This window comes from Myotis lucifugus, unplaced genomic scaffold (assembly GCF_000147115.1).
Source record: "Myotis lucifugus unplaced genomic scaffold, Myoluc2.0 scaffold_279, whole genome shotgun sequence".
Lineage (NCBI taxonomy): Eukaryota > Metazoa > Chordata > Mammalia > Chiroptera > Vespertilionidae > Myotis > Myotis lucifugus.
The window spans coordinates 540733-553448 of NW_005871327.1; the positions used below are offsets into that span (position 1 = coordinate 540733).

The window sequence follows — 12716 nt, forward strand, 5'->3', positions numbered from 1 at the left end:
CACACACACACACACACACACACACACACACACTTACTTTATATTAGGAAATGTCTGTGTCAGCTTTGAAGTTAGTCAATGTTGCCGACATGACCACCTGTTACTACTTTATTTTCCAACAGCACATTCAGACAAGTTCTCATCTGAGCCGTCAGATTCCAGCTCAGGAGAAAGGAACGACTTCAATCCTGATAGTCCTTGTGGGGTTCCAGAAGACACCGCTTTGTCTGAGAAAGGCTGGGAACCAGGGACTTCGGATCAAACCAGTGCTGACAGCACTGCCCATCTCAGCAGCCCTGATGCTGAGCCCAAGACACAGACGGAAGCTGTGGGGCCCGTGCCGCCCGAGGAAACATCAGCCACAGACTCTGCTCTCCAGGACACCGATGACAGTGACGATGACCCAGTCCTGATCCCAGGTGCCAGGTATCGAGCAGGACCTGGTGACAGGTTGGTAAATTTTTAATTAAAATGAACTGTAAAAAGTATAATTCACAGGCTTTCTTTGAAGTCACATAAAGGAGTCTCCATTTTGGACAGTTGCTTTCTCTAAGGATGTAAACTTACGGAGCTTTTCAAACGAAATCATTTCACATGATACCTTCTCTGAGCAGAGTGTGCATGAAGAGGGAGCGCAGTCTCCTGCTGTTTCTCTGACACTGAGGCTGCTCCTCAGCTTGCAGATGGGAGGGAGGAACGTTGGTAACGCCCAGCAGCTTAGTCGTGAAGTCAGGGGTATATTTAGCCATCATATTGCCTTGTGGACATCCTGGCCTTTAGCAGGTTTTTGGATACTTTTTACTCTTCAGTTTATCTGCTTTTCTGTTGACACTGGATAAGGTAGTGTGATAGCAGTTCTTGTTTTGAGAACATTGTTTTTCTCTGATTTCTACTAAATTTTAGTAACTTAATTTAGACACTGAAAAATTGCACCAAATAACAAATATTGTAACCATGATAAAGAATTGAATTGCTACCCAGCCAGCGTAGCTCAGTGGTTGAGCATTGACCTATGAACCAGGAGGTCACAGTTTGATTCCTGGTCAGGGCACATGCCCATGTTTCGGGCTTGATCCCAAGTGTGGGGCATGCAGGAGGCAGCCAATCAATGATTGATGTTTCTATCTCTCTCTCCCTCTCCCTTCCTTTCTGAAATCAATCCTATATAATAAAAGCCTAATATGTTAAGTGTCCGGTCGTCTGGTCGTCCATTCAACCAATCAAAGCATAACATGCTAATGATATGCTAAGGCCACTCAACCGCTTGCTATGATGTTCACTGACCACTGGGGGGCAGACAGTCAACTGGTCGACCAGTCGCTATGACATGCACTGACCACCAGGGGGCAGACGCTCTGACCAGTAGGTTAGCTTGCTGCTGGGGTCCAGCCGATCAGGACTGAACGAGATGGGCTGGACACGCCCTGGAACCCTCCCACGGTCCCTCCCCGGCTGGCCAACCTCCCGCATCCCTCCCCAGCCCCGATCATGCACTGGTGGGGTCCCTCGGCCTGGCCTTCACCCTCTCACAATCCAGGACCCCTCTGGGGCTGTCGGAGAGCCAGTTTTGGCCCGATCCCGCAGGCCGAGGGACCTTACTGGTGCACGAATCCATGCACCGGGCCTTGAGTAAAAAATATATTTTTAAAAAAGAATTGAATTCCTAACATGGTCAGGTACTTTTCCCTATATTTGTACTTGGAGATTAATCATACGTCTCTACCTGCACACATTAGTCTTCAGCGTTCTTACTATATATTTTAGACAACTAACACTTTCCATACCCAGAGGGAGTCCCACAAGGTTAGGAGGCATAGCACATTTAGAAAATCAAATTGATGGTTTCTGAAACCTAGGGTGGAGAGTGAGAGTTGTGTTTAAGTCTGTACGTTTAAGGCCTCTGTGGTATAAGGGACACGTGTCCTTGTTTTTATCTGTACATAGGTAACAAAAACTATACTAAGGTCATAATGAAAAACAAAATTTAACTATCCACTTTTAAGTAAAACGTACCATATCACTTTCCAGATTTGTTTGCTTAAATAAGAAATTGTATTTTTAATAGATACTAGACACTTGCAGAAAATCATAATTATTTAGCATCTTCTGTCCAGGCTAATTACCACACCTTTATACCAAGCGTGCTTAATATCTGAGGTATTAAGCACGGGTTTTCTATAATCTAGACCTAAGGCGCATTTTTTTAAACACAGTAGTATAACATCAGTAAAAAGGAGGAACCGTGTGTGCTGGTCCCACACTGCGCAGTGCGTGCACTCTTGAATTCATGCTCTCCTCCCCCGCACCCAGATCTGAGACCGCCTCTGGGTCTGCACTTGCTTTCCTGCTTTTTCTAATGAACTTATGTGATAGTCTGTGTACTCATTTTAGGTATTTAACCTTAGTTTGTCCCCTGTGTTATTTTGTGTTATTCTATAGGACATGGTAGTAAACTTACTGAAGAGTCACCGAAGGATAAAATCCTTACCCTTAGAGAAACTCAATTGAAGAACAAGAGGATAGTACACAAGCCACTTATAAGAACATGGAAAACAGTTTTAATAAACTTATGAAATTAAATACAGTGCTCTACAAAGATGTACATATGAATGTGATGCCAAACTGTTTATAATCATTGCTTCACAGTTTCATCAATTTTTCTTTGATATTTACATTATTCTTTCCTAGCTATTTACCAAAAATTTGTAATGGTGAAAAATCTTCCTTCTGACTTTCATCTAAGTAGTTTTTAAGGTTCCTAACTTCCGTAGCACCATCTTAAGTCTTGAGCAACCTGTATAAAATATACTTTTACTATCTCTGCCCTTTCTATGGCTCTTCATCCTGAGACTGCTGCCTGTTTAACTTCTGCATTCAGAGGAATAGCTGTGTTAACTGTATTCTAAAGTGAGAAAGTTTAAGACCCTTTGCTTCTTAGGAACATGGAAAAGAATCATTTACCAGCATGTAAGTAGGCATATGATTTTTGAGAATTTATTTCTGAAGGGACAGAGACTCCCAAACTCTGTTGTAAAACATGCAGTTCTTGGGGTCTCAGGATACATTTCACACGTGGATAAAATGCCCAATTAAAGTATGCACGTTTTAAAGAGAAGCTGGTCAAGATCAGTTCGGTTAGAGTAGAGAAATGGTCCGAAAATTGAAAATGGTGAAAGTGTGTATTTAGGTCTGTACTTTAATTTTTATAAAGAATTACATAGTAGAGCTCATAATTTCTTTTGTCCCCAATTTTTTTTTTAATCTTCACCTGAGGACATACTTTTTTTTTTTTTTTTTGAGAGAGAGAGAGAGAGAGAGAGAGAGAGAGAGGGGAAGGGGGAGGGGAGAGAGAAAGAGAGAGGGAGAAAGAGAGAGAGACATTGATTTGAGAGAGAAACATCAATTGGTTGTCTCCCATACATGCCCTGAATGGGAATCGAACTCGAAACCTTTCACTATATGAGATGATGCTCCAACCAACTGAGCCACACTGGCCAGGGCCCAAATTTCATTTTTAAAAATGAAACCTAAAAAGTTTATAGCCAAGCCATTTTGGACAAACATTTAATAAAAATATCAAAACAGTTCTTTGCAATGCAGAATAATGATTTCTCTTTAAAGATTTGTATTCTTAAAATTTGGTTAAATAAGTACAACCTTGGTTTTTACTTTGGGCTGAGATTAAGCATGAGAAGGAAATGTCTTAGAAAATAAAGACCTTAACAACTAACATGGCTATTTTAAAATGGAATGCTCTTATTAACTACAGCTAGTCTCGGTGTAAACAGAACTGGAGTCTATAGCAGAGGTCGACAGACTTTCCCTAAAAAGCCAGAGAGTGAATCTTCTAGGCTTTGCTGGCCAAGAGGCAAAATGGAGGCTGTTATGTAGGTACTTATATAACCATTTAAAATGTCACCATTTACAAATGCAAAACTGTTCTTAGCTGCAGGGTTAGGTCCGAGAGCCATAGTTTGCTGCTCTTCCCTCTGTAGCCAGTCGGTCTGATAGAGAAACCAGGCTAGAGTCTGTGGTAAAACATCTTGACTGGCAGATACCCAGAGTTAAGAACAATGAAAAGTCTGTGATCCCCACATATTAGGTCCCTGTGAACTTGGTCTGGGACAGGAACATAGAAGAGTAAATGGAAACTAAAGTGAAGGAAGAAATAAAAATGATATTGATAAAACACTACGTAAAAGTAGTGTGTGTGTCCCTTAGTGATTTTACTTACTGGATTTAGAAATAGACACACATGCCTGGGAGTGGGGTGAATAGTAAGTGGGGTTTTTATGTAAAGTGTTTTCAAGGTGCCTAATCCATCTTAGAGTAGAGGGCGGAGGCCTAGCTAGTAGCTCTTCGTCCTGCAAAGTCCAGGAGTGCTCTGCTCCGAACCCGGCGGCATCTCAGTAAGCTTCCTGCGAATAGGTTGTGGTTACAGACTCCAAAATTCAAGACATTAACCCCATATTGCCTGTTAATGATTTTTAAAAAGTATTTATTTGCATAGAAATTTGGTTCCAGTTACCTACTGGAAGCCAAAATTCTTCACATACTGTAAATTTGCCATCAGCTATTTAGTCATCATATAATCACTTTCAGTATTTCTAATGATTCAGGTTTATTCTTTATTAAAGAAAATTGCAGAGAAAAAAAGGATAATCATAGAGAAGAAAAAGGGTTCCTACGGCATTAAAAGCTGTGTTGTTCTTCGCTCCCTTGTTATATGGTCTTCTGGTTAGGACAGTGAGTCAAATCGGCTTAATTAGTTATTTCCCAAAAGAGCAGCTCAGCCCTGAGAGGTCCCCCAGGTGCCCAGGGGATGGTATGGAAGATCTGAGTCCTGGCAGGTCCCTCCACTGGAACAGGGCTGGGTTCTAGCCTGTTTAAAAGACAAGGGGTTAAGTGCAGGGTCTTTCTTCTAATCTGCCTTCAGTGAGTGTTCTGCTTCCTTCATTTCCTCAACCATTCATTCAACCATTTAGTTGAATGACAGATTCTCACATAATACCCTAAAGCACAAAGGGAAGCAAAGGTTTTTTCAGGTTGAGATGTTTGGTGATGAAAGTGGTGACCTTGATGCTTTACATATCTGGTTCTTGGAGGTCTGTGAGTGACTTTATTGTGTTCCCTTCACTAGATTTATTATCAGAGGAACAACAATAGGTGATAGAATAATGAGGTAATTCAGTATGTTCCTTCATTCTTTTTCTTTATGATGAATTTGCCAGGTCGTCCTTTTCCACCGCTAACCACCTTTCCTATTAACAGTTAATACTCCTGGAACGTACTGAACTCTTCAGTGCTAAGCGTCGTCAAGCAGGTTGCTTTTCACGAACTGACTTAGCTGCATGACTGCATGGGGATAGAGTGAAAGGAAATGTCCTGTGTGCACACCTAACGGATGCTCACATCAAGTGTGTCGTATGCTAAAGCGACTACAGCCTGAAATGATGTACTTTAAATGTTGGTGATTTGCTTTGACTATGTTGTTGAGAAATGCAACTTAGGGTATTTTTAAAAGCTGATTGGGATAACAATTAGCAACTTTAGTCATTATCTCATTTTCCTTGAGATCATTAACTAAAAAATGGACGAGTCTAATTCTGTGCATAAAGATTCTGATTTTTTAAAAAGAAAGCTGTATTTGTACAAATACCTTAATAACTTAGTAAGGCCACACATCAAGATAATACACAATTCTCAAATACTTCTGCAATCTGAAGACTAACACAGGGGTACATTTTAAAATATGAAAGTGAACCTCGGAACTATTACTTATCTACACAAAACCTGGTGTACTGACTAAAGCCACCCAGTGCCTCATTCTGGTGGCACATGCCTATTATTTACCATTCGTTTCTGAAACAAAGTGGAATATGAGACACAATATATAGCAACAATCAGGAATACAACCATGGTGGAAATAAGCCAAAAACTATTGTTGATGTCTAAGAAATCCCCTGTTAGTGTCTCGAAATTGTTTTTGCTTTTATGCTGGTGTTTCTAGGCTGTTTTCACATTAAGGTATGTTTGAAGTAACTTTTAGCAAATTGGTCTGTTGCCAATTATCACTTTCTAGTTAAATAACAGTAAGATGGAATTTGTTTCAGGGCTTTTTGAATTTCTGGTTTATACCTTTTATCCCAAGTACTCCAAGCCAGTTTCTGCTCTCACAATGACGATTGCAACTAAAAAATACCATGTTGCTTTAAATGAGTCACATTTAACCATTGAAGTGGAGATTATTATGAACTGGTGAACCGCGATAAGCAGAAATGTGACCCTTACCTCCCTCCGAGGTAATTTAGACTCATTCTGCTCTGCCTCAGTTGTTTCTTTCTTCCAGAGAGATGGTCTGGGGAAGTTTCTAAGGAAAGGCAGTCCCTCCCTGCCCTTGTTCCTCATTCCTGTTGTTGTCTCCCACTCATTTTCTGCCTTTTGTGATTTTAACTCAGCATTTTATATGTGTCCATTTTCTTTCCTTTCTTGGCATATCAATTATACTTTTATTTTACTTCTTTTAGTGGTTGCCCAAGAGTTTATTTCTGAAATGTTTCATACATATGAATGTCTTTTATGAATTTTAAATCATATGCCAAGTTAGTATAACGAATCATAAAAGAATTGGTAACTAATATTCTCAAAAACAACTTTGTGAACAGTAGGCTTTTAAGGAATATTTGCTGCTTCGTGTTCTTCAGATGTATGTATATGTGTTCAATGGAAAACTTACAATAAAGAGCGCACTCTCTTTTTACCTAGAGAACCGCTTTAAACTCCCAGCAACAGTGCCTGTTTCCTGCACTCTTGCCACCCACAGAAGTCTTGTTCATCTAATAGACCTAGAGAGATCGGATTGTTTTATCATTATCTCATTATTAGTAAGGCTGAGCATCTTTTTATATATTTATTAACCATTCATTTCTTCTGTAATTTTTCTACTCATGTCCTTTGCATATTTTTCTGTTATGATGTTCGTTTTTCTTACTGACTTAATAGACTTTTTACATATTTTGGATTTTGGGTCTATTACATGTTGAAATACAATGTTTTAAATAACATATTCAGACTAAGAAACTTATTAAGTAGTATCATGTGTTAGGACAAATTTCTTCTAATAAGTAAATCAGTCTTAGGAGCCCATTATTCTTTAGTCTCCAACTCTGTCATCAGCTGAGCTCTTAGGAGAGTAAAGTCTGCCTCAGTTGCCCCGAATCTGTACTCCACCATGGAGTCCATAGAGCTTAGATGCTCTGGGAAGGTCTCTTTTTATTGCACGTATGTTAATATTTATTCTCTTTTTCTTGACTCGTCTGTTCTTTGCTGTGAACATCTTTAAACAAAATCTCAAAACATATGTTTATCTATTGCTATTACATGTTACCCTTAATTTCTTTTGGTTTCTATTTATGCCTTTATATTTCCTAATGTGGAGAGGAAAAATGGCATGGACTAGGACTTGTTTTATTTGTGGTAAACTGCACATGAATTTGTCTGTATTACATTTTTATAAAACAGCCCTTTAAACCCCAGTGTGCCGCATGCTACTCCCTTTACCATCCTAGCCAGGACCGAATCTCTAAGTGATGTGTTCACTAAAACATCTTGTTCTCGTAACTCAACTAGTCTCGTGGAGTCCCACTGTCATGTCTGCCTTTGATGCTTTCTGTAGGGGTGTCTTACTGAGATAATGTTTAGTCTACATATTTTCTGACTTACTGACTTAATGTGTATCATTGCATTCCACAGTCGTCCGTGAGTGTTTCTCATTTATTTCCGTTCTCTTCTTTTTCATATGTAACTCATAGACGCTCTGCTGTTGCCCGCATTCAGGAGTTCTTCAGGCGGAGGAAAGAAAGGAAGGAAATGGAAGAACTGGACACTCTGAACATTAGAAGGCCACTAGTGAAGATGGTTTATAAGGGCCATCGCAACTCCAGGACAATGGTACCAAGTGCTCTTGGCATTCTTTGCAGAATGTGCACTTTCATAGCATGAATGTTTTTGCATAACAATTATCCTCCTGTGTTGCCAGTGTGGCTCCAGTATAGCTGGCACCTTCACAGTTCTCTCCAGACCCAAACACGTTCTGGTCCTGTGGTATGTCGGGAAAGGCCAATAGTTTGTATAAGGAAACTACTCTACCGAGGAATTATTGTAGAGTTTAAATTTTTAGCTTATACAGGTAACCATTGCTTCTTCTTTGCTCTCTCACACTTGCTGTGTACCTTCCTAGTAGGTTGTTTTGGAGAGAAGGGTTTGGATATGTGAAACTCAGATTCATTGAGAAATATAGTCAGGTTGCTTTCATCATCACCCCGTTAAGATGGACAAGTCAAGATTGGTTTTAGTCACTTTGCTCCCTGGACTTGAAGTTCCTCATCTGTGAATTGAACAGAACAGATCTGATGATCTCTAAGGTCTTTTCCAGTTTTTGCCATCCCCACATCTGTGCACCCAGTGCTACATCCGTCACCTAAGGGAATATTGGGAGGTGGCTAGTATGTCATAACTGTGATTCTGAACTATGTATGTCTAGAAAGTGCTGTTCTCATATTCACTGAGTTCTCAAAACATATCTATAGAATCAGTTTTAAACTGCTTTCTTACTTTAGGGAAATAATAAGCTCTCTATAGAAATCAGTGATCAATTTAATCATTCAAAAAATACTATTATTAATAGAAGTAACCAATTTACATTTCTTGCATTTTGCTGGTTAAAATTTTGGAGGAAAATAATTAGGGGCTGGAATGAGAAAAAAAGAAGATAAGCAAGTAAAATAACAGCTCCAAGTAAGAACAGAACTGGCTCCCCTCTTTTGCTCTCCCAAAAATAGCAAAGTGGCAGCTGCAGATAAAATGACTGGAAAATCCAATCTGAAGCACAAAGATTTTGATGGTTTATTAGTGTGCATCCATTGAAAAAAATGTCATCATAACCACTCCAACTGTCATATTCCTTTGTCTCGTTGCTTCATAAAAGTAAATGTGTTTATATCTTTCCTTCTTAATTATGAGAACTTCAAATAACTAAGAAAAAGATTGGTACTTTTTGTTATACTGTCCAAAACCCAGAAATTTTATTCATTCATTTAGCAGTTAATTAATTCAGCACCTACTGTGTGCTAAGAACCGTTACAGGCACTATAAACACAGTATTGAACAAAAACATATCCCTGTCCTCGTGGGGGACTCTTCATTACTGAAGGCTGGATTCCCTTTGCTGGCAAATCTATCGTGATTTGGAGATACTAGAAGACCAGGACGCTCTTCAATTTGTATTTTATTTTCTAAGCCAATTACTTTTTTAACATAAGAATAGAATAAGTCTTTATTTTAATAACTTTGATTTGAATTTCCTTATAACTTCCTTTTCTTAAACCCTTAGATAAAAGAAGCCAATTTCTGGGGTGCTAACTTTGTGATGAGTGGTTCTGACTGCGGCCATATATTCATCTGGGATCGTCACACCGCTGAGCATTTAATGCTTCTGGAGGCTGACAATCACGTGGTGAATTGCCTGCAGCCACATCCATTTGACCCAAGTAAGAGGACCTTGCATAAGGCAAGGGCTAGAAATCAGTGTGGCTCACCAGCCCCAATGGTGGTCTAGTTAATATACAAATAATCCGAATTATCTGTAGGCAGCCACGGGAGTCACTTCTAGCTCTGCTTGGGTTTAAAACCAAAACACACTTATAACACACTTTGGGCAGAAAGTATGGTGAAGTAGGTTAAAGAGTGTTCTCCTAATATTTCTTCTAAGCTGTATTAGCTATAAGAGGTTGGGCTGATTGAACTTCTCACTACTTATCCAAATTGAATCTTCAAGGCTCACTGGCATGCTCTTGCCTTCCATTGGGAATTGGAATTAAAATTAAAATTATGACTTTTAAGAAACCTTCAAAATAATGTTCTCAGTTAACACATGTATCAGTACAGTTTCCACTGCAGCTCACTTTTGCTGTGATGTACACACAGGAAGTCCTCACTGAATGTCATAGATAGGATCTGCAACTTTAAGTGAAACTGTGTAACAAAACCGATTTTATCAAAAGCTAATTGTTATAAACAAGATTAAGTTCCTTCAGCATCTCATCAGTGGCACAGTGAAACGACGTTGAACAGAACGACTTTACTAGTATTCGAGGCCCTGCTGTACAGGCACATGTGCCTGCGCCTGTACCTACAAACACATACTGTAGACGTATATACACACACGTGTCTGTGTGCATAGCTTGAATAAATGCATGTGTTCTGAGTTTAGGTTAACATGTACTTTTTGTTTCTAGTTCTAGCCTCGTCTGGCATAGATTATGACATCAAGATCTGGTCACCACTGGAGGAGTCAAGGATTTTTAACCGAAAACTTGCTGATGAAGTAAGATGTTTATTATACTTATTAGACCATAGTTTCCCTTGTTCCTCAAATGATTTCTTAAGAAATATCAAAGCAGCTCCTCCTTAGTTGGTAACATAAAACAATTTCATGCAGGTAAGGAAGTCAGTTTTAAGAAAAAGAAAAATGAAGATAAAACCATGCCTAGAGGTAAAAAATGAACTAGTATTTTGCTAATTAGAAGACTGAGTATTAGTAATAGCAGATTAAGTGTTTTGTAGTTTAAAAAAATAGGTTAACTATGTGCTTACTGCAGTAAAGAATCATTAAAAACACTCTGTCCTTTTGAGAAAATCGTTTCACTGCAGCGTTTTCATCATCATGGCCAAGAGGTAGCAGCACAAATGATGAGAATCTTTTCCTTTATTTTATTTTAAGGTCTCCTCAGCTTCTTGTTAAATCAGTAATTTTCCAACCGAGTTCAGTGAAGGGCTAGGTCTTTTATGAAATTAGGATAAGAAAGCTGATTTCTATGGCTCCTCCCCTCCCCCCAGCTTCAACCAGGGTTTTCATTTGTTGATTTCTATAGATTTCTTATAATAATTAGGGCCCATTGCATTAATCAGCTACTAATTGCTGAACTCCTATGGGTAGATGAGGGCACAAATAGGTAAATAGGGGTCTGTCACTTAAACATGTTGGTCAGTGGTCAAGCAGCACCTCAGAGCGAGGTTGACAGCTCAGCACAGCTCCCATGGGTGCTTTCACTCATTTAATAGACATTTACACAACACTGTGTGTCAGCCCTGCGCTCCGAGCGCATGGACAAGAGGGAAGACAGATAGCCACAGTGTAGTGGAGTCAGTGTCTGAGGGGTATGCACAGCGTTTGGAAGCCTGTAGAAAAGAAAAACTGCTGTGAATGGAGTCGATGGGGGTGGGGACATCTTCACGGAGGCTATAGAAGTCACCAGGACTGCGTTCACCAGGCAGACAGGAGCAAAGGAGCGCTGGAGACACGGAGCCAGCAGGGTCCAGGTTGTTAGAAGGTAAAGGAAACATCCGTGTGCAGAACCTACAGTGCGAGGGAAAGTTGCTCAGACTGAAAAGCTCATTTGGGACCATAAAGAGTTGTCATTTCACTGGGGACTGTTGGCCAGATGGCATCTTTCTCCTCCTCAGGCTTCCCTTTCTTCCTTCCCACACTCTCTGTTTTTCCTCTTCCTTCTTTCCTTTGCCCATAATATACATTGGGTCCCTCGGAGCCATGGATATTCAGTTAGTCCTTTCCTTGGTACTTCCGATACAAGTCATTGGTAGCTCTTGTCCAAGAGCTTTGCCTCAAGGAAGGTAACAACTCTCAAAGGATCCACGTGACCCAAGGACATTAATTTAACACTAGTTTGTCCCAAAGGTACCAGTTCTCCTCTCGGCGAAAATAAGGAGCAGGCACAGCGTAGACTGCTCTGGGGAACAAGTAAAGATAAATTGAATTCTTGGATGTTTTAGCAGCTAGAGTTGACCTTTGCCTTCCTGCCAACTGCATGAGGCGTGTTCCCTCATCTTACTCCCCACATGCAAGTCAAAGTAACTATTTGGCCTTGAGAAGCCTTAACGGGGAAACGTGACAGCATGCACATGGGGAACGAAGGCCGCTCTTTTTCGTGCCGTTCTCCTAATCTTCAGGGGGGTGCGGGCACTCTGCAGTCTCTGACGGCGGTTTCACTTGCTCCAGGTGATCACTCGGAATGAGCTCATGCTGGAGGAGACGAGGAACACCATCACAGTGCCCGCCTCCTTCATGCTCCGCATGCTGGCCTCCCTGAACCACATCCGGGCCGGTAAGAACTGTCAGCCTCTCTTCCAATTAGGATTATGTCTGAACAACATGGTATTACTTAGCATTTATATATATAACTTCCTTATGTCATGAAATGGAGGCAGCCCATTAGCACAGAAACTCATGTCCTCATGAACCTGATTATTGGAAAGCATCACAATGAAAGACAGTCCCCTGAAAACATACCCACTCTGCTTCTCCTCTGAGTGGAGGCTCCTGCACAGGCCTTGTCATCATAAATGCCTTCAGCGGTCCATTCGCTCCCAGTCGGCAGAGCCCAGACAAAAGGAAGGTAGCATGGTAGGAAGGCTGAACAGGCACCTCTCTGTTTTCTTCATCATTGTCTTGTCTTAAGTGATAAACTGAGGCTCAGTGTCACAGATAACACAAAATGCATATATTATAACTACTATTCAGGAAGGAATTCAAAGGCTGTGTTCATAACAAGAAAAAGTTCTAGTATCCATTATAGACAAGATTATATTCACCAAACAAGTGTTCGTCACTGTTCACTGACCTCATGAGTGAAATATCC

At 40.3% G+C, this 12716-nt stretch overlaps 1 protein-coding gene across 7 annotated transcripts in view; it reads left to right on the forward strand.

The window, feature by feature from the left end:
* The window catches only part of DCAF6 (DDB1 and CUL4 associated factor 6), an 82143-nt gene that overhangs the window by 68594 nt on the left and 833 nt on the right, over positions 1-12716 (forward strand). For all 7 annotated transcript variants that reach the window (XR_002831856.1, XM_023763249.1, XM_023763251.1 and 4 more), the window contains 5 exons: positions 123-450; positions 7812-7950; positions 9392-9548; positions 10296-10384; positions 12077-12182. Coding sequence is in view for 6 of the 7 variants with exons in the window: in XM_023763249.1 (XP_023619017.1) it covers positions 123-450; positions 7812-7950; positions 9392-9548; positions 10296-10384; positions 12077-12182 (819 nt within the window). In the remaining variant the exon portion in view is untranslated. The remainder of the gene's footprint in view (positions 1-122; positions 451-7811; positions 7951-9391; positions 9549-10295; positions 10385-12076; positions 12183-12716) is intronic.